At 42.0% G+C, this 22514-nt stretch overlaps 1 protein-coding gene across 1 annotated transcript in view; it reads right to left on the bottom strand.

Moving 5' to 3' along the window:
* Positions 1 to 18564, bottom strand: part of Wnt2 (Wnt family member 2) — a 44250-nt gene extending 25686 nt beyond the window's left edge. Inside the window, exons 1-3 of the mRNA XM_021164957.2 lie at positions 18388 to 18564; positions 16083 to 16309; positions 11207 to 11484 (exon numbers count right to left, since the gene is read on the bottom strand). Coding sequence (XP_021020616.1) covers positions 11207 to 11484; positions 16083 to 16309; positions 18388 to 18470 — 588 coding nt within the window. The 5' untranslated portion in view covers positions 18471 to 18564. The remainder of the gene's footprint in view (positions 1 to 11206; positions 11485 to 16082; positions 16310 to 18387) is intronic.
* Positions 18565 to 22514: the final 3950 nt, after the last annotated feature.

The raw sequence follows: 22514 nt of genomic DNA, 5'->3' as shown, positions 1-22514 counted from the left end.
CCAGAACAATTTGTAGTCATCGGCTAGATAGAGGCAGAGTTCCCAGGTCTGTGGTCTTCCTAAGCAGATGTACAGAATCCTAAATCACATTCGGGTCTTCCTGAAACATTGAATTATACACACTATCCCCTCTCCCACCTCTGCTTCTTAGGAGTAATCCAAAATTCACTTTATAATATTAGCAATAGCAAACTATGAGAAGAGACCCAGATAACATGAGTGGGAAAATGAATATGCAAATTCTGGAACCTGGTGAATGTTGGTATTTTGTGGCTCTTTAATGATGAGGCAGGTCTTAGGCATGAAAGCAAGTCACAGGACGCAAACAAAATGCAGAAGACTATATAGCGTTTCTGCCACTTTTTTTTTTAAAGCTCTGCATACGTGTCCACACAGAGGAGGAGGGGAAAATGTTCTTTTACAATCCGGCTGTGGTCTGAGGAAATGCAGAGTCTGGCAAGAGAAAGGAAGACTCCATCTACTCTGTGTAGTAAAGTTTCAGGAATCCGAGGATTGTTCCCTGGCAACTGGAGAGCAGAGAGTGGTTCTTGTTTCTGGCTGCACATTAAATTCACCTGGGGATCATTTGCAGCCCCTTCCCAGGCTGAGGAAATCAGAACCTTGAGGGGGTGGGGCAGGCACGGGGCCCAGGCCCTGACAGGACTTACAGTTCTTCAGGTAATTCTTATTCGAAGCCTGTGCTGAGCATGGATGGTGTCCCGGGACTGCAGGAGAGAGGCTAAGAGGCTCCTGCTCCACTACAGCAGTCTGGGGGCCTGTCAGGGGCAGAGCATCAAGGAATGTCTGTGGTGGGGGCGGGCACTGCATTTCTATGGACAGGGAAATCTAGTTATCTAATTACAGTTGTTTCCCACTCTGTGTTTCTAGGGTGTCTGAATCACTGGGGGCTGGGGGAATCTCCACAAGTAATAATCTTTGCTTTGGCTGCTTTGGGGAGAACGACAGATGGTTGTGCCCAATGGTGTGAGGCCCAAATCCAACACCCGTGGGTTTCAGTAGGCCACACACGTGAGTGGAATGAATGGTGGGATACCCTGAGGTCTTCAGACACACTGGGTAAAGAGATGGGGGCCTCTCATGCACAGCTAGTGATGGAGGAACTACTGACATTTGATTTGGGTGGTACAAGGTTGAATAACCAAACCAGAGGACCAATAGTTTATAACTTATAGTTAAGTCTTCCATACTATATCTAGATGCTTATTCTAAAATTGGAAAACAATAATACTTCTTGGCCCTTTATATCTAGCGCTTCAACCAAGTGTGGATTAAAAAAATTAGCAGGAAAAAAACACTTCAGACAATTGCTCAGGTTAAAACTTGGGTTTGTATATGTGAACACTAGCTGAGTTCACCCAGACGAAGTGCTGTGTAGGTTGGCTACAGCCTCTGTCAGCTCATACATCTTCAGACTCTTTCCATCACTCAGTGTTTGAGCATTGTTCATGCATGTCTTGTTCTTGTGTTTAATTAGGTCTATGTTTGTGTCCATGTTGAACATGTACAGTCTTTCTCTGACCATTATTCCCTAAGCAATATGGCAAGACAACCATGGGTCATCTAAATTGTCAAGCGATATAACAAAGCTAATTGAATGATATCTGTATATATTTATGTGATGTGCAAATATTATACTATTTAATGTCAGGAGTTTAAGCATCTAGGATTTGAATATCCACAGACAATCCAGCAATCAATTGGCTGTATAAGATCAGAGATAATAGTATTGTTAACTACTATTAACCTTACAGTCAAGTGCAGTGATGTCTCAGCATTGAATTTTATTATGTTATCTAATGCCACAGCTTTCTGTCATGAAGGATGTCCTTGGATTGAAGGACTAACGTCATACCTGAGATCTAGCATCTTGTCCTCCTACTCTAAGCACACACTCCTAGATGCCACGGTTTTTTTTGGTCCAATCATTCTCTCTTTCTGCTTATAGCACATTCTTAACTCCTTTAAGGTGCACAGAGGATGCATTTTCTGAATTCTTGCATGTCTAAAAGGTCTTACTTCAGCCTTCACATTTGATTAATAGCTTGGCTGGGTATAGAATTCTGGATTGGAAATAATTTTCTCTCAAGTTTGAAGATGTAGCCCTGCAGGCTTTTAGCTTCCAGTGTTGCAGATGGGAACTGTGGCATCTCACTGATTCTTTTAATATGTTTTTTGGTGGGAGGGGGTTGGCTTTTATTTCACTTTATTTTTATTTTTATTTAAAAACTTCTCAAGTCCTTCCCATGTTCTTGGTGTTCTGAGCTATCACACCTTAGGAATTTTTTCCCATTAGCCCTCACTGACAGTCATCAGACTCTTTCCAACCTAGACTTGTAGACGTTAATGTTGAAATATTCACTTGAATATCTGCTTTTCTGTACCTCACATAGTCTTTATGATATTCTAAGTCATTCACAGACCTTGAAAATCCATCTTCTATGCCTTTTTAATTTTAAGATTTTTTTTTTCTCAAAAAATCTTCTTCCTGGCTTCTTGAGGAAAAAACAAAACACATTATGGTAACAATTCTGTTTCTTTTCCCCACTCATTCTTTTCTCTCTGGTTGTGAAAAATGGCCTGTCCAACTGGTGAGTTTAAAGGAATGACTTAGACTTTTCCTTCTTTCTAGCCTACTAAGGACACACACTATGACTAACCCTCCCAGAACAGCTAGTCATCTCCTGACTGGCCTTAAATGCCTAACCCTGAAAGGCATAGGAAGCCCACATTCAGGGGTTTATTTGGAAGCATTGTGCTGCAGTGAAATTGAAGTGTTTCTTTCATCTGTTGGCTCATTTGGTACCTGGTTTCAAGCCCTTGAGAAATGGGGAGTTGTTTGTGGAGCTCCTTAAACTCCATTTATCATTTGGGGCTTTTGCTTTACTTTTGGACGATGTCTTTAGTTTCCTCTTCCAGTTTCTTGTCCCCTCTCAGCAGGATTTCAAGGCCTCCACTTTTATTTACAGATGCTACTATTTTCTAGAATCTCCTTGAGAAGACTGATCAGGCTTTGTAAAATGTCTCCTCCCATTCCTGAATTACTTGGGAGTCATTTTTGTCTTAAAGCATATACTTTCCACTTCTCAGCTTGGCATTTTTGCAAACACACACACACACACACACACACACACACACACACACACACACACACTGTTTTCTACTTTTGCTGTCTTCCTTTTGTAAAAGAATCAATTGCAATGATTTTTCTCTCCAATGTGAGACTGACAACCTCATTCACAATCTCAGATGCATACCACCCTACAGTTAGGTCTCAATTTTTCTGTTGTCTCTTGAAATCTCTCCTAGGAGCTCTTGTGTTCTCTTCCTTCCTTTGAACCTTACTGAAGGACATTGGGACAACCCTATGTTTGGTACATCTGGTCAACCACACAATTCTCTTGCATCTTTGTATTACCAAACTGGCCACCATGACTCCTGATGACTTTCTCTGCTGCTGAATGTCTGAATCCCTCCTGACTTTTTCCTCTATGGTACCCTGTCACTACAAGCTTGCTCATGTGCTAGTTTAAGAAAGACAGATGTAGAGAACTCCCAAGGACAGCATACCTTTTTGGTGTCACTAGTACAAAGAACATTGTTAGTTCATTTTTTTTCTAACATTGTTCAGTAGGTTGCAGTGTTAAAAATCTTACTTAGCATACCTTTATGAAACCATTACATATTTGGTTTTGGACATTTTAAAGTTTTTTTTTTTTTTTTACTTAGAGTCTTATTTTCTACTTTTAGAATTTAACATTTTAAACTCCATTTTATAAAAAGGAATTATAGATGTTAGCAATCTACACAACAGAGACAAAATTCTGAATGTTAAAAGAGAGAAAGAATTATAGAAGGCTATGCTTGAATTGTATAGAATAGAGTCCAGTCTCTTTCTTTGCCCAGCCTGCATACTTTTCACTAGTTTCTTCCTTTGTGTCAGACCATATTAAGCATTTCAGAGTAGCTACTTTACTCAACCTACACACACATACAAGGCATATGATTATTGCTCTATTATAGAAGAGGATGCTGAACCCCTAGAGGCAGAGACCCTCAGGCAGGCAGGCAGGCAGTACATGGCACCGAAGGCTTCACACTAAGTCCCTTGCTACTCTTCTTGTTCTGGGACCTGTGAAGCCCTGTGTAGGTTTAGTGAGGCCTACACTTTTTGACATGTAATATCTGCATCTTTGAGTATGTTCTGAAAACAATTATGCTGCCAATTATGAGAACAAACTTCTCTCCAGGAGAAGTGTTCCTGCATCAGCCTTTCTGAAAACCGAGCAGAAGGGACTGTTAGGGTGGCTTCATCTGATTTCCTTAAAAAAATATAAGAATTTTTAGCATGTATTTTGCCAGGCTTATGGACCCTGAATTGTGTCATACTAATTATTTTCCAATCAGAAAGAAAGGCCATCTACTTTATACCATGTAAAATATTTGCCAATGATCAATAGGTCTTGCCTTAGAAATCAAAGACATAATTTGTTTCTGGTCTTTACTTGCTGAGTGCTTATGAACTCAAGCACTTGAAGACATGTCAGTGCTACAGTTTTTCGTTAGCTCTATTCCACAAAGCAGCTAACATATTTTAGGTCCTATCAGTTTTCCCGAGGAAACACACATTAAAAACACATTATTTAATTTCCACACTGGCTCAGAGCCAAGTGCATTTATTACCAATTAAATCCTTTTGACAGACCCACATCTCTAAGATAGGAGTTACTGAACACTGAAACAATTTACATCCTTCAACTGTACATGTGCTGGAACGGGGGGAGCAAGAGATGTTTATTGGAAAAGGTGCAGTTGGTTAGCTTATGCAAACATTTATCGAGTTCAATAAGGCACTATGGTTTCTTCAGATCTGTCATCTACTAAAAACAGTGACTGTAGGTGGGCTGGCTTAGCTAGAAAATATAAGGTGTGCAATTTGTACTTATGGGCCTTAGCATTACCATATACATAATAATTCCAGTTTACAAATGATGCAGTGCTAACACACATTTTCTGATAATAGAACCTCCGTGGAGCTGGAAATAAGCCTGTTGGGAGTTACTCGCTGCTTGAGAGCTTTCATTTTGGTCGGGTTTAGGTTCATATGATATAAGGAGGCATATAGTGTAGCAAATGCATACTAACTTGGGACTTAATGAGACAGAGACTGGCTGCTTACCCTTGAGTTCTCAGAATCTGGGGTTTTAACGTTATGAATGAAGGAGAGACACTGGAAAGCATGGATCTGCTAAGAGAACTCTGCGCCCCATAAGGGTGCTCAGGGTTGTTCATGGGAAGGCCAGGATGAAGAGGAGGTGAACATAGTTTGGCTCTGTGGCGGTAAAGTTTGGTTTCATTTCTCCCTTGTCTGTTGATACTCTTTACTTTTAATAGGGTGTGTTTCATTTTCATAGCATCCCAGGTCTCTGAAGTCAGATCCATTATTTGTGTATTACCTATTTCAAGTGATAATGGGGGTAGGGTATTATATATATATATAAAATAAAGATATATATACATATACATATATATATATATCTTTATTAGAACTTCGATTTTTCTCCTTAAGGTTCTGCTTACGAGTTATACAACGTGGTTTTCTGTTTGCTTTAGAGGCCTTTCCTGTGGGTGAACTAAGTGTTTGCTGGGCCTCAGCTCTCCACTGGGCCATCTTCAGGTCCTTGGTACTACTCTTTCTTGTCAGTCTTTGACTCGTACTTGTTTGAGCAGAATGCTGGAGTCCTTCACTCCAGAAGGCCCTGCCCTGCAAAATGCAGGGCACCAACTGAAGAAGGCTTTCCAGGTCACTTCAGTTCTGACTGCCTTATTACATTTATGTCTCCTCATATGCAGAAATGTAGTAACAGTACCTAACTGCTTGCTTTTCTTGACAGCTGGTATGCATGTGTGAGTATCTTGTTTTCTATAGCAATGCCTGTCCAAAGCTGTGATCAATATTAGAGAATCTTGCTTTCCATATTGCCACAGTCAAGCTAACATTTATAGCTAGAAATTCCTCATAGACAATATTAACCTTTATTATTACCAATATCTGCATAGCACAGTTGCCACATGTTCTGTTTTATAATTCATTACTATAAGAAAGCAAACTAACAGTCCAGATATTTATACTTAAAACTAATCATGAAATTCAAGGAGCTAGAAGAAATCCTGAAGTTTTCCTAATAAATCTATTTTTAATCATCAGTTCAAATACATTATAAAAGTATCAAAAACCTTGATACTCATTACTCTCTTGAAGCAAACTTCACTTAAAAGGAATTGAAAAAATGCATAAATATCGCACCTCAAGAAATGGGTGTCTTTCCAGTGACATCCAAATGTCTCAGCATAGTATTTAAGTATTTCTAGATGTGGCAATGATACGTGTCCAACTTTTCTCCCACTCACTCTGTCAGTGGCTCCTGTATGGAAGCAGAAGCTGGGTCATCCCTCACATTCCATTAATTCTGAAGGGCACATCTCTATGGGAAATCTCTTATCTCCACCTTGTAGGTTTCCTAGTGTGTGTGTGTGTGTGTGTGTGTGTGTGTGTGTGTGTGTGTGTGATATTTATCTCCCCAGCTTGCATACCTTACTTTTGGTATGCCACTTGGGCGAGGCTTGTCTTGTACTTCAGTACCAGCATCATTCTGACTACAAGTTAGTTTCCTGTGGTCGTGTACTTTTTTTTTTTTTCATATTCATTTTATTATCTGACTCAGTACTCCCAATGTGTTTCCCAGGGAGTTAGACAAGTTCCCTTTTAAACTAAGCAATCCAGTCACACATAGCACTTTCGGACTTACAGGGTGATTTGTTGAAATTCTGTGAATCTCTCAAATGAGATCAACTTGGTTAAGCTGAGTCCACAATGACCCATGGCATGCTTTCAATATAAAGACAACATTTCCCTGCTAAAATCCACTCTCTAGGAGCCTTCTTTGTTAAAAAAAAAAAAAAAAAAAAAAAAAGGTGTTCTTCGGTGTGTGGAGTTATGTCCTGGTCTTCAATTCTACTCCATTCACCACCACTTCTGTTTTTATTACTGTACATATTGTGGTAGCTTATTACAACACCATCTTGTTTTTTATTACTATAACTTTGAGGTAAACTTGAAGTCTAGGATGTGATAGACCCAACAAGGGTGAGCACAAAGTCTCACCTCTAGCTTAGAAGATATTTGCAATTGCTACCTCCTGGGAGAGGGGAAATCAGTTTTCTTTGATGTACCGACACTGGGCACATCAACAGCAGTCCAGGAAAAACCTCACACTCAGAAATCATTGACAGATTTCATTGACAGATATAAAATGGTCTCTACGTTTTATTTTTTGCTGTTGTTGGCTTTTTGGTTTTGACTTATTTTTGTTCTTTTAAAGGAGAGAAAGAACAAAGTTGGGTGGGTGGAGTGGGGAAGGAACCGGAGGATTGGAATTTATGAACAAAATAGATTGTATGGAAAACATTTTAAAGTAAAAAAAAAAATAAACAAAAACAATGATTAACCTCATGTTCCCTGTCTCTGAGATAAAGCTACACAAGGGAAAATGTCATCAGCAAAGCCACATTCCAAGGACAGAAACTTCACTTCCTTGTGCTTTTTAGTTTTCAAAAGAAATATAGAAATACTGTTTGTCTTTCTAGAGAATTCAGAAAAACAGAAAATGTGAAACTCTGGATGATGCCTGTAGGTAGACACAGCTGTGTTTGAACCTCAAGTGCAGCATCTCATTATTCTGTGATCTTGGGTTAGTTACCTTATCTCCTTAGGGGTAATTATTTCACCTGAAAATTAGAAAGACTCATGCTAATTTTTATGTCTATTAAGATTTGGAAAGACCCCATTAAAAGACACTTCAAAAGACCTTTTGAATTAGCGAAACTGTGCCTGTTTTATTAGGGCATTAGATTGTACAGAAGGTGAGTCTGTAGACAGAATAACTGATTAAATCCTATGTAACAGTTCAAGTTGGGATTTGACCAGCTTCTCTTACCTGAGTTATAAAGAACCTTGAGTCCACTGATGTGCAGAACACATAGACTGAGCCCCTACTACACATGAGAGGCCCGAGCTCTTTGCTTATACTTTGCATATCTATTTCATTTAACGTCTCATCTGACTAAACCAGTGAGTGAAGCCACTGTTACTGCAAGATGAATCCTCAGGTGAGTCTAATATTAATTTCCACATTCTTTCTATTTTCACCAGAACAAGAAACATGTTTTGCAAGTATGTTTAAAGACATCTCTTATAGAAATTCATATTCTTACGGAAATTTCTAGAGTTGTTGAAGGACATTATTTGATTAGATTGATATTCTAACTTAGATTCACTTAGGGACGTTTGATGAACTTGTGATTATTTCTTCTTAGAAAAGAAATGTAATAATTTAAAAGCCCTTCGCAAGCTCGGGAACGAGCACAAATGGCAGCTCTTTACCAGGTGGTGTTTGCTGGCCATTCACTAAAACTTAGCTCTGTAGAACTTGCAGCTCTTCAAAGTGTGACTTCCTCAGATCTACAAAGAGTAGCCTGGGGAAGCTCTGAGAGAAAAGTCTTATACCCAATGACCCAATGAACTTAGTTTCTAGCTCTATTTGGAACCAGAAGACTAGACTCAACGTAAAGCAAATCTCAAGTGAACGTGAAAGAAAGAAAGAAAGAAAGAAAGAAAGAAAGAAAGAAAGAAAGAAAGAAAGAAAGAAAGAAAGAAAAAAAACGCGATAAAATCTCTTAGAAATGGTTAGAATGAATGATAATGCAAATTTAGATGGTATTACAAAATAGAAACACATGAGGGTGCTCTGTCCAGCTGTCATAATAAATTAATTAAGCTTTAGTTATTAGGGGAAATTGAGAAGGAAATTGGGGGAAATGTGGACCGAGGCACTGGGTTGTGACTTAGCATTGCCTAAACATATATGTGTTGGGACAAATGACTTTTCTTTCAAATAAAATTCGTTATCCTCCCCACCCCACCATTATTCTCCATTTTTAAAGGTAGCTGGTGCTCAGATCCGATAATTTGGGAAAGATGGAAAACTCAACAGAAGGAATAAAATGGAGCTACTGTTGCTGTCAGCCCTGGGAGGCTGGGCATTTCTAGAACGGGGCCAGTAGGAAGCTTTGCTCTAGAGGACTACCCAGCCTGTTCTCATTTTGATTCCACAGATCTTCTGCTGGTAAGAAGGGGGAGTAGGGGCTGGGGGTCTAATGACCACAAGAAGAGAATTAGAGACGCATGTTTATCTCAATACATTTGCTCTCATTAAAGTTCATATTCGCTGACATCACGCCTCTCCTTGAGAAAGTCTGCCCACCCACCATTAATTAAAGCCACATTTAAAAAAGTCAGTATGTGCACTTTTATCCCAATCAAAAGTAGCCTCAGAAGTTTTGAGGAGTAGGCAGGAGAATATCTGAGGCCCGACAACTGTTCACCTCTATGCAGTGAACAATCACGTGATTTACATTAAAGCTGTTGTTTATGTAGGACCCAGCATATAATAGTTAAGACTTAAAATACTTTTAAGATTGGAGCTACTTAATGTCTAATGACATATTATAGGAACATTCTTTTGGACACAATGTAGTGTTATATAGCCTATCTTTCCAAATAGAGGGATCGAGTTAAAATACCCCATTCAAATAATTAATCAAGGTACTCTTATTAAAGACACGACACTCTATAACTTACATATGGTCTATTGATGGCAAATCAAAGACCAGTATATATTATTTTAATCTAAATCATTGCACAAACAACAGTTACCAATCGTAGCATTGCACAGCCACTGTCTATATTCTTGGCAGGGGTCACGATAAGTTCATAACTTCATGCAAATAAAGATTGTAAATATTTAAGTCCAAAAGTATGATTTGTAAACAACTCACACTTATTCTATTTTATGTGCTGGGTAAGAGTCCTTTTTCCCCAACTTCTTTTAAAATGAGATTTGTTCTTTTCTGGAGCCCAAAGGATTGCACACAAATTGATCTGTCTTCTTTTCCTGTCCTTTTTCATATCGGTACCTCCTCCTCATCTTTCAATTTTATGCTGATCTTTCTTTACAAATTAATATCAGGCATATTTAATGGTTTATTGACAAAAGACAATTGTGGCTATCTGTTTCCTTTGGCAATTAGGTTATCTTTTTTTTTTTTTTTTTTTTTTTTTTCTGAGACAGGGTTTCTCTGTGTAGCCCTGGCTGTCCTGGCACTCACTTTGTAGACCAGGCTGGCCTCGAACTCAGAAATCCGCCTGCCTCTGCCTCCGGAGTGCTGGGATTAAAGGCGTGAGCCACCACGCCCGGCTCAATTAGGTTATCTTATAGTGGTTAAGAGCAAATATTTGTTTATCTCATCCAGTTTCTGCTTCCTGTCCAAAGACACGGATAACAATATTTGTTTCTCCTGTTATTCCTGCCACGCTGCCACCTAAACAGTCCTACCTCATCCATAAATCTGAACATAGACATTGAAGCAGCTTAGACCTAGGGTGAACTACCCTGGCCCAGGAGTTAAACTTGTGGTCTAGCCCTGAGCTCTGTACCAACTCTTGGTGAGTGCTCAGGGGACTTCAGTTCCCTCATCCACCAAACAGGTCTTTGAAAGTGACTGAAGACTAGACTTCTGTAGACTATGAGGTTCATCAGTATGAAAGGATAGGGTGTTTCTTTAGTTCTCTTACTCAGCCAGTACAAAACAAGGAGGCTTTAAAGCTAGTTTTAAAATTGGCTCCAAAAGAGAGTACCCCTGAATTTAGGAGAATTCAGCCCATCATGTCTGGTGAATTGTTTTCATGGAGTATCTGAGAGAAGATAAGATTGGTATCAATGCTCAAGTATTCAAGATGCTATTGCTATACGGGATGAACAAACTGGCAGGTGGCACCTCTTGCCTGGATGCTACACTATCCAGAAGGACCATAAGATACTTGACTCAGTACACTGCTCAAAACAATGGGTAGACTTCTTGAGCATGGCTGTGGGAAAGAAGGTGGGGCCTGGGTGGGCGTCTCAGCCCAATTGGTGGTATTCTTTAAAACAAGTGGTCCTGGGTCAGAGAGTCAGTGGGAAGCTCTGATTGCACAGCATTTAATCAACTAAGAGATCTTAAGAGAAGCTCTGTCTCAGTGAGTCACGAGAGCACAGGGTCCTCAGCTGAGCAGGGTAGCAGGCCATACCTTCCTTCCAGCTCTGTTGTTGTGAAGGTTCATCAGGGCTCTGGCATCCTTGCCTTTCCTCTCCTTGGCATCTACAAAGGCACGGGCAAACTTGATCCCGTAGTCAATATTGTCACTGCAGCCACCCCAGTCAAAGGTGCCTTTGCTGTCCTTGGCACTTCCTTTCTTCTTTGGATCACAGGAGCAGGACTTTAATTCTCCTTGGCTACAGGCCCTGGTGATGGCAAATACAACGCCAGCTGAAGAGATGGCGTAAACAAAGGCCGATTCCCGACTACCTGAAACAAAAATGCCTTTCTTAAAAGCGGTCAGAGAGCGTCTCTCCAAGTGTCCTGCATAGCTTTCCTATGGCGAATTGCTTGGTATTTCACCGCCTAAGGTTCTTTGCTAGATTCCAGGCGGTTTCTTTAATATGAATCCTTTTCTTCTAGTGGAGGATTTAGTCCATTGAAATGTCTATTGGTCAACTCTTTCTTAATACAGAATAGAAAAGATAAAAGATAGCCTTGCTCCTAGTTTCAGCAAACCACCTTTACCCCCAAACTCTAGATGTCACAGAAGAGCAGATCGGGTGCCAGCCACCTTAGTTTCTCCATCTGTAAAACCTTCTGAATTCTACAGTTCTATCATTCATTCCATCGTAACATTTAGAAGTCATGATAGCACAGCTTGGGGGAAAAACTGTCAAGACGGACATTATTGGATGTGATTGTAGTCTTGGCTACTCTAGAGGATGGGGTGAAAGACTGCTTGAACCTAAAAGTTGAAGGCCACAACAAACAAATGCACTCCCAAACCTTGAGGCATTATTGAGGACACGAAGGCAAGTTTAACTTACAGGCAACGGACTGCTGAAATCTAGGAAATATTGGGGCTAGGGTGGGAAGAGAGTTCAGTCAGCCGCCAGCCCCTGGCAGGAACACTGGACAGCTGGCTTGCCATCAGCTTTCAGGAGTAATTGAAAGATTGTTGAAGGCGATACGCAATATCCTTGAGTTGCCCACTGTGTCTAACTACTGGGGTGATTTTCCTTTCCTCTGGAACACCTGCACTAATCATTGGTATCGGGTCAGAGACAGTGAAAAGCTTTTGCTTTGGTTTTTCTGGAAGGAAACAAATTTACCGCCTATAATTAGACTTGGGCAAGAACCCTTTGGGGGCTTTCTTAGACTTGTTCTTTATTAGAGAGCAGCGTACTTTCACTTACAGGCTGAGAGGGACATATTTCAGTGCAATAACTACATTAAATTATTTTAATAATCTGTAGTAACTCATAACACGGTGTTGTGGTGGAGTGACAGATATAAGGCTCTTTAGGGTCTGGGTGCACCTCATTTTTCAAGTGGAACTGTATTTCATTGTTACTAGCATGGCCTTTTATTAATGGTTGCTGCAGCAAATATATTAACAATCAAAATAGAAGCCGGGCGAGCGAATGCCAAGGCAAGGCAGAAAGCAGAGAAGCGTTTGGCAATTCAATCTGTCAAGACCAGTGTGACTTTTTGAACCACACAGCTGGGAGAACAGCCTACTTTTCCGCATGGAAGCCTTGCTCATTTCCATGTGCCACTCACTGCTACAGCTTACTGTGCATCCCTTGCAAGATGTGCTTTGCTCGTCTCTTTATTAAAAATCTACACAATGTTAAATGGCACTTACCTCAGCTATCCAGGAGTCTCTCTCTCCAAATCTCTAGCCCATCAAAAAGGTGGACTATTATTTCTAGGGATAATCACTTAGATGGAGATTTGCCTCAGGTAGCAAGTTATGCCGTTGAGACTCTGGTCTCAAGGTCTGTGGGCTCATAAGTCCCAGCTAATGCGGTAAGACTCAAACATGGGTGAAAAAGAACACTGAGAGGTGGTGACTAATCTGGCTTAATTTTACCTGCTGGCTTTTAGAGAAATAATACCTTCACTATATTTTCATTCTTATCATTTTGAAACAGTCATTGCTGATAGTTGTCTGTTTCATCATTGAAAGTCAAGCTCGGGATTTGTAATCCAATATCCATATTTATAGATAGCATACATGAGAAATAATCATACACACTTAATGTATTTACCACTTGTCTTAGAGTTCGAGTGAGAAATTTTGTTAAGTGAGGAAAAGCACAGAAGATGTGGATCATAGTGTGTTAGGGACACACGTATTTTGAAAGCACTAGAGAGGTTTTTGAGATGCAAAATCATCCCCCTGTAACTGGTAAACAATCACAGTGACTTGTTGACTCATCCAAATAAACCAGTAGTTTTCTATAATTCTAAAAAAAAAATTCCAAAGGAAATTTTATTATTTGTTATTAGTCAAACACATTCCTTAATAATATTTACTTAAATAAAAATGTTGCACATGACTTTTTTGTTTTGCCTCCAGATGTTGCGGTAACATGTAGATATCGATTTGAGATGTTTTCAATTAAGTGTTTTAGATGATTCACTAAAGTGTTATGTGTGAAATAGTAGCACATTGCAAGAGCTGGCTTCATAACAAAACAAAATTTGATCATGGGCTTCTTAGAAAAACCGATTCGTTTTCAGGTCATCACAATTGAAATTAAATCCTAATCTAAATGCTGATATGAATGCTTCCTGGTGTGCTACTGTTGAAACTTCTGTCCTTTTTAGGATTGTGATGAATCAGCAATGTCAACTGGGTGGGCAGGCAGGGTTTGCTTCATTTGGGAGGATTTTACCTGGGACGATAAAGCCCTGAACTAGAGTTTCTTGAGGGTCATGGCTAACCCTTAAAAAACAAACAAACAACAAAAACAAAACCACTTTTTTTTTTTATCTTCTATCTACTGTCTTGTTTTCCTTTTGTCTTTTCCTCTTGAAACTTGCAAGGATGAACTCCAATCTCCCTTTGTTTTTAAACCTATTCTAGAATTTCAGAGTATCTACTTAAAAGACTGTTTGGGTTTTCCCTCTACCTGTGAAAGAATAAATTCCAAATGTTTAAAGAAGTTATTCTGTTTTACTCTGGAACTCCTGGGCACATGTGGCCAGCATTCTCTACTTCCCTGTAATCATGGGGGGTTTTAGTAGCAATGATTACCTCCCTCCATCAATCTACCTTTCATCTTATCTTCCCTGATCATCAAAAGGTACATCTAGGTTTGTAACAGAGAGAATTCTTCACAACCCTAGATTGAAATTTCCCTCTCAGTAATTAACTGTAACAAGTCTTTGGATCACTTCATTGGAATTTCATGATTATTTCCAGGCTGGTAGCCCAAATTCAGCCCCTCTGCAAACCAAACCAGAATCATCACTGACAGTCTCTGGGATCTACAGAGATGTCTGGAAAGAAGTTGGCTTTCTGTGAAGGGTGGGAAGAAATCGTGTGGTGTGAGGCTTTTAAGCTTTGAGCATCCCAGAAAGTGCTCAGTATCAGCTCTAGGAAGTCCCAGCTGGAATCCCTTCTTTACCCGAGGCCTCAGACTAAGTCAGTTTGCTCAGTGTTCTTCTGGTACCATCTCTTCTCTCGGAGTAACCCTGTAAAGTATTCTATGAATGAATCCTCAGCTTTGGGGGAGGTGCCATCTTTTGGATCATTTATTGAAGCTGGTACCTCTTAGGTCAGCATTATGGCTCAGCAAGAAAGGGCTGAGTTGACTCTATAGAACCATCAGTGAAAAGCAAGAACTAAATCCTGAGCCCTGTCTCCTCCCCTCCATATGCCCCAACCCTGCCCAGTACTAATAATACATTTTAAAAATTTAAATTGCTTCCTTTCATCTGTGATCTCAAGGCTGTTTTTTTGTACCCCTCCATAAGCAAAGGAATTCACGGATCTACAGGTTAACCTTGTATAAATGAGAAGCCTCACAAAGTTAAACTAGAAAGTATTGATCTATTTTAATGAGTAAAAACCTACAACCAATAGAGTCTATGGTGAATTGCCATGGGCATTTGCAAATTTTCATTGACAAGGTCCAGCACTAATTGATTTACTGGTGAACTACCCTAGGAGAAGTCTTAAAATTCCACGAGGCTGACATTTGCTATTACCCTTTCAAAAATTTGCGATGTCATATCGAAACTCTAAAAAGAATGCATAAGAGTATATTTCTTAAACGAGAGAAATAAATTGCAGAATATCACACAAATTAACTTTAGGGAGACTCTTAAGAGTGAGAGGACTACGCCCTTGGGGGATTTTAGAGGCATTCATTTATGCATTTGGCCTCATAAAACCCGAGGGCTACGTGGATGACATGACAGAAACACCCTCTGCTAAGCATTTCCAAGTGCACGGCCTGGATGATTTTCTTGGGAATGGGAGGGATTTGGGTGGGCAAAAACAAGTGTAAAGTTTTCTGTTTCTGTGTTTACATGTAAATCGTTGTATTTCTAGTCTAATCTCCCAGTAACGAATGGGCAGGGTTATTTCTTGTAGAAGGCTTCTCTCTCACCAGTTGAGTGGACGAGTATTACTTCAAAGTAAAAATTGATTTTAATTCATTTTCTCGATTATATGCTAATAGATCACTAGCTTTAATTTTCTTTTGATATCCAGACACTTAATGACTCTTAATTACCTAATTAAGAAAATGTTAAGTCTCCAAGAGAAGTAGAAATCTCCATATTTAAAATCGTTAGTCCTCTTTCATAAATATTTTTACTGTCTAAAATGTAGCTGGAAAAGCAATAATAGGTTCTCGCTACAAGTTTACCTAGTCAGTCTTCGTAACAAATGAATGGGACCTACACCACACGGGCACCAATCAGAGTACAAATAGTACAGGCTAGTCCCTGCCCTTGTGGAATTTACATTCTACGGAAAATACTGAACAGAGTGCCATTAAGAAGTGGGGGGGTGGGGGGGCGGCTTTGAGTACAGGTGCAGGGAGGGCCAGGAGAAGGAGACTCACTTCGGAGGAGGACCCGGCCAAAGAGGCTGTGATCTCTGTCCAGGGTGTTGCAGTTCCAGCGATGCTGGCGGAACTGGTGCTGGCACTCTGCAGTCCACTCAGCCACACCCAGGCCAATGGCACGCATCACATCTGGGTGTCGGTGGCACAGCTGACGCTGCCGGCTCACCAGGCCTGGCACATTGTCACACATCACCCTGGAGGAGCCACCTGTAGCTCTCATGTACCTGGAAGAGACCAACAGGAAGGCAAAGTTGATGTTAACAGACGGGCCAGACGTGGTGCTCCCCGGGAGATTAGCCCTACAGCACTATTTGAGGATGAATTGCTTATTCCCTGGTAACATTAGAAGGCAGGGGTTATTTGATTGTCATTCAGTGCAGAAACAGGCAAGGGGAGCACGGCCAATGACGGGGTCAAAGCTACCCTCCAATACAGTGGACGATTATCTCCCAGAGCTGGGGCCACCAAATGATGCCTTGGACAGGGAGGCAGAGACAGTAGCATTGTGAAAATGGGGGCTTGAAGGGGGTGGGGCAACACATCTCTCTGTGTTTGGGAGAACACAGAGAGAATTTCAAAGACATTGCTTTCAGTGAAGCCATATGTCTGTCTTTGGCTTTGGGGGAAGCTGATCTTTAGAAGTTCCTCACTCCCATTTGTTGATCCTAAATGTCTTCAAACCCTGCCAGCATGTATCCTCTTAGCACCTGCTGGGATCTAATGCTACATTCTTCTTACAAACATAATGTCCTTTCCATATTTAAAAAAAAAAAAACAAACCTCAAAATGGTTTCCTTTTCTGGCTCTCTCTCTCTCTCTCTTTTTTTTTTGGCATTTATAGAAACTTTTGGGGAGAAAAAAAATCTTTTCTATTGTTATCACCAGCACTAAATATTTGAAAAAAAATCAGCATTATAGCTCCATAAAGTATTTTTTGAAAAGAAACTTTAACAAAAAAAATTACATCATCATCTCTAGGCAGATGTTCTCCATTCGTTGTGAGAGGTTTAGAAAGGTACCTTTTATACAACCCAAGTTGCCATAGGTATCTTTTGAAAGTGACCAAATAAGGAGAATATCTTTTTTTTGCATTCCCATTTTTTATATAATCATAAAATCATTGCAGCTGTGACTCAAAAAAATATATTTAAGTGACAGCTGAGAGACAGTGTGACAAAATGCCCAGCGGTAAATAATGTTTATACACACGTGGAAACAGAAATAATCATTTTATTGAAAAATGATCAGTCTGATAAGTCAATCTTTTATCCTGTGTCAGCAAGGTGAAGCCTAAAGGCCTTCCTGTTCAACGAGCTTAGAAAGGAGCTGACCCCCCACCCCCTCTTACCATCAGGGCTTTCCTGTTTCTCTCAGGGACTCTGGAATCTAAATAGTCCATTGATTTTGTCCTGTACTGTATTTGGTTAAGATCCTTACCGTTGTCACACACAAAAGCGCGCGAGTGTGTGTGTATGTGTGTGTGTGTAGCCAATCTTTCTGAATTGTTATCAGAATACTTTAATATCTGATCTGGAACTTTATGTACAAGAAAGTCTCAGAGCTCAGAACTCCATCTCTTTTCCAAGTCAGAAAGTTGAGAGATGGAGGCGATTTCTAGATTGGCAGAGTGTACGCATAGTAAATCACATATCCGCATATAGAGACAGCAGCAGTTACACTTTAGGGAGACAGTTTTGAGCAGGGTAGCATAATGGGCACCTCAGTCCCAGTAGCTTTACATCTAGGCAATAGTCTTTACCTGGAGGCTGGTTCACTAGGGTGAAGCACGAGGAATGCGGAAGGCCGGGAAAGAATACAAAATCACAGGCTTAAGGTTCTACAACTCCAACAGCCTGGACTGAGTTCTCTTGAGGCAGTTTTTGAAGTCGTGGGTGTGGGGGGTGGCAGTTGTAGTTTTCAAGGTGAATTCACACACACACACACACACACACACACACACACACACACACACACACTGCTAGAAGTTACAGCTCAGGCTAGCACATTTCTCAGTGGAATAAGGTATTGGCTGCTTTTGCTGTCACTCATCTGGCTCCAAACAACCGAACATTAAATCCCTCATTTGTGGGGCATGTGAATTGTTTTGGAGTTGTCAAAGCAAAAATGGGTTTTTGAGAAAAGCAAAGGGGCTCAGCTTAGGATGCTGTGATAAGACATGGTTGGTCCAGAATCCACAACTGCCTGGACTGGGAATCAGCCAGGGAGGGTCTCTACGACCAGTAGGGTCCCCACTCCCATCTCCAAAAATCCATCAGCACCGCGCCCATATGCGGGGACTTACCACCATGAAGAGCTGACCTCAGGGGTGAGCCAGGTCAAGAGCAGAGGGAGCCAGAGCCAGATTCCACCGAGAGGGACGTTCATATTAACCCCCTTGCGTCTACATCAGGTCAGACTCCGTGTGCGGGCGCCATGCGTGCCCGGAGCAGAAGCGCTCAGCTCCGGGAGCGCCTCGTCACGGCTGCCGGCGCCTCTGCGCCCCCGCCCCCCCGCCGCTCGCGTCTGCGGCTAGTGGTGAGACTCACTGATAAAGTTTCAAAAGACGAGCCCAGCGAGCGATAAAGGGCAGCCCGGGCCGCCTCGCCCACAGCCAATTCCCCAAGCACTGCGAGCGCAGGCAGCCCCGAGCTCTGCTTGCCTCCCGCGCACCCTGTCCTTTCTGTTCCTCTCCAGGCGCAGCTAAAGAAGGGGGCGCCTACGCCGGGCGGGGGCGTAGGGGGCACTGGGTTTTATTGAGGAGTGGAAGAAACGATGGCAAGAGCTATCTCCGGGTTAGGAGGGGCAGAGGAGGTGGACAAACCTCGGAGTGGCCCGGAACAACATAGAGGCAAAAGCACCTTTTGAGAAGTTCCTAGCCAAATACACAGTATGTTAGGGCCACCACCGGAACCTAGGCTCCACTTTGTCAAGGCTAACAGTTTCTGCTAAACTGAAGTCCCTGATCGAGCAAGATCGTGTGTAAGGGATGGGCGGGGTGAGGAGATAATTGCCCACAGGATAAAAGAAACCAAAAATGATTTCCAACTCATTGCTTTGAGCGCTGGGAGATACTCATGGGAACTGGGATCTGCCATGTCTGACCACTCAGTGTCTGACTAGGTTGAGAAGGAAAGCCTAGGCCCCGAAAATGAAGACCTATGGCCCCGATCCTGTGTGCCATACATGAAGGGAGTAGGGGAGAGGGGCTGGGACCCAGGAGATCTCAAGCAACAGTTTCAGTCTAAGCGCCCTTGGGAAGATGCGGCTTTTACGCACACACAGCTCCTCCTTACGCTGTTGAGGGAGTGCAATAGATGACAGAGGGGCTCATAGGCAGTCAGGTATCTATCTGCTCCCTGGCTTGGACTGCATCTCTCCAGGCAGGGTGTCCAACCTGTGCGTCTGGCTGAAGTACAGTGAAAATACAGTGACGCGGGACCTCGGACCTGGGTCCCTACAGAGTAGAGATGGGGCTTGGGCCCAAGGGTGGAGCATCTTGAACAGCAACTGGCTCGAAGCCTTGTGGTTTATCACCGGAAAGGACAGACCAGGAACTTACAGCGACCTTGAACTGTTCCATTGCTCTTTTCCTGGGGCGCCCCCCACCCCACTACCCAGGAGTGTGCCCGGGGGAATGGGGAGTATGAAGGGGTTGTATGGTCATTGTATATAGAGCAGGCACGCGGATAGGAAGGATAACGGTACTCCCCACCCCATCCGCATCTTCCACCTCTTGGGCCAGGATTCGCCAGAACGTCAGCTATGGCCCAGCACCGAGCAAGCAAGCGGTGAGAGGCTGGACGAGGCACAGCCCAGAGATGCCAAAAACCTGAAAGATGCTGTCATCGCCACCCCCTTCCCCCTCGCTGTCCATGGCAGGTCCGGCCCCTCCCAGGCTGACCCAGATACATCCCCTTTTGGGTCCGGAAAGGGAGGAGAGGGAAACAAGCACCGCGCCACCCACGACTCGGGAAGAGCAGGGCTCCGCGCCAGAGCTGCTCCATATCACTGGGCTGCGACCCAGGGGAAGTTCTGCTTCGTCTTCGCTGGGCGAGGGAGGGGGTGAGCTAGGCTCTGAGTAGGAGCGCGCGCTGACTGGGGAGGGCCGGGATCGCTCCCAACAGCATTACCTCCTGCACCTCAATTTATGGTCACCAGCTTCTTCCTGAAGGAAGCAGAGAAAAGAGCTAAAACTTATCTTCACCCGCTGCCGCCATTCTCCTAAGTTTGTTGAAGTCCTGAAGTTTCACTTCTAGCAGTAACTGAAACCAGGCAATAGATGCGATTTTAGGGGAAGGTAGGCAGGTTACATGCTTCAACTGTGGACAATGAAAACGTTAACCACTTTTGAAACTCCAGCTCACAAGTCCCACCCGTCCCAGCACGTCCTGTCCTCACAGCTCAAGGGCTGTTAGAAACACATAGAGTGTGACCATAGTTTAGGATCCCTTCCTCTCCGCCCAGGGAATTATATGGCCAGGAGACCTGCCCTTCAGTGGATGGTGAGGCCAATGGAATGACCTAAACCTGAAACAGGCCTCCTAGAAAAGGGATGGACCATTCTTAGAGCCAATTAAATTCTCCCCAAAGAGCTTCACGAGGAAGCGCCACATGCCTTGCTGAGTACAGATCAGTTTTGGTCAAAGGCAAAAGGCTAAAAAAGTTCAAGAAAGGCTAAACCCAGATGTGCAAAAAGGCCCACCCAAACACCCCTTCTGACCTGTCTGGAGGCAGTCTGGACCAGATGACTGGTCTCTTCCAGATCTGTGATTCCACTTCTCTCCCTACTCCACCCCTAGCCACTGATGACCCATTACATAGTCCCATACAGCATCTCTTCCTACTGAGAGGCTCCTGCCTCTCGTGTCTTAAGCATCTAGTCTCTTAAATGCCCTTGGACAGGTAGTTGGAAAAAATGTTCACGGCAAGCAGGAGGAAAGGCGAGCCTTTCTTTTGTCATCAGCTATGACCATAGCAAAGACGAGTTGACAAATAAATGGCAGGGTACTTTTCATACGTCACTCCGGTTACAGCAGAGGGTGAGGGAAGAAAAGGCAGGATTCGGAGTGCTTTATATCTATCAATTCAATGTTCGAGTTTCGTATTTCTTTAATAAGAAATCTCAGAATTGACCATAAAATTTACTACAATATACAGAACCCACCCTCCCCCCACTTAAAAAAAAGATTAATGTTAGTTTGCTTATAACTTCAGTATGGCATCTTAGCCAAATGAGTCAGTCTATTTTCTTAGTTAGACCCATTGTTTGTCTAATCTCCCAGGGCAGAGAAGAGAACTAATTTACTACCAGACTATCTCCACCCTTTAAAAATGAAGTTACTTCTTCAACTACATGGTCATTTGTCTTTCAGTCTGAGTTAGTTTCTTCCTGAGGCAGAGACCCAAATATAACTATTTAAAAAAAAGATTTATTTTTATTATTTTAAATTATGTGTGTGCACATGTGTGCCCATGCGAGCCTGCATGTAGGTATGTGCACATGACTGTAGGGACCCTCAGAGACCAGAGCTTTCAGATCCTCTGGAGCTGGAGTTACAGTTGTGGGCCACCCTACATTTGTGCTGGGAACAGAACTCTAGTCTTTTGGAAGAGCATCACGTACTGTACTTGTAACCACTGAACCACATCTCTAGCCCCCTAGAACCATCTCTTAACCAAAGGAAAAGCCATTTAAATCTCAGTAAATTTTGCTGAGTTGATGCCAAAAGACCTGTGCTTCTAAGCCCAAGAGAAATTTTATACAGAGCAGAAATTTAGAGTTGCGCAAAGCTATGAGGTACCTATCTCTCCAGGCACTGGACAGTCATCAACACACATGGACCCTTCAGAGAAAGAAAATATGTGATATGATCCCTGAAACCATGTCATGAATGTACCACTTTTTTTTTCTGTTGAAGACCAGCCCCAACTCTAGGGTGGTAGCATTGCAAAATAAAATTCAAGAAATCCAGGATCTCTTCAAAAAAAAAAAATCTCAAAACTGACCATAAAATTTACTACAGTATACAGAACTTAAAAACAAAACGATTAATGTTAGTTTGTTTATAAGTTCAGTATGGCATTTTAGCCAAATGAGTCAGTCTATTTTCTCCTCTAAAGAAGAGAAGAGTTTGAGCCACAGTCCAAACTGGCAAGGTGAAATTTCTGACTTGAGCTGGGGATGGTAGAGCATCAAGAACTTGTAACCACTGCGCTATATCTCTAGTCCCTCTACAACCATCTCTTAAACAGAGGACAAATAGACAATAGAAGGTCCCATCAGAATATGGAATGAGGAACCACGCAAACCTTATAAATCACCAGACAGAGCAAATCACAAAACAACGAAGACAGAAGCACTGGAAGATAGATCGATACAAAATTTTTTATAACTGTTAATGACAAATATTTCATTATTCCTCATTATTC

Source organism: Mus caroli, unplaced genomic scaffold (assembly GCF_978045245.1).
Source record: "Mus caroli unplaced genomic scaffold, Mus_caroli_1 scaffold_7, whole genome shotgun sequence".
In the NCBI taxonomy this organism is placed as follows: domain Eukaryota; kingdom Metazoa; phylum Chordata; class Mammalia; order Rodentia; family Muridae; genus Mus; species Mus caroli.
Note: the sequence above shows the minus strand (reverse complement) of the source record. Positions and strands in the feature narration are given on the sequence as shown.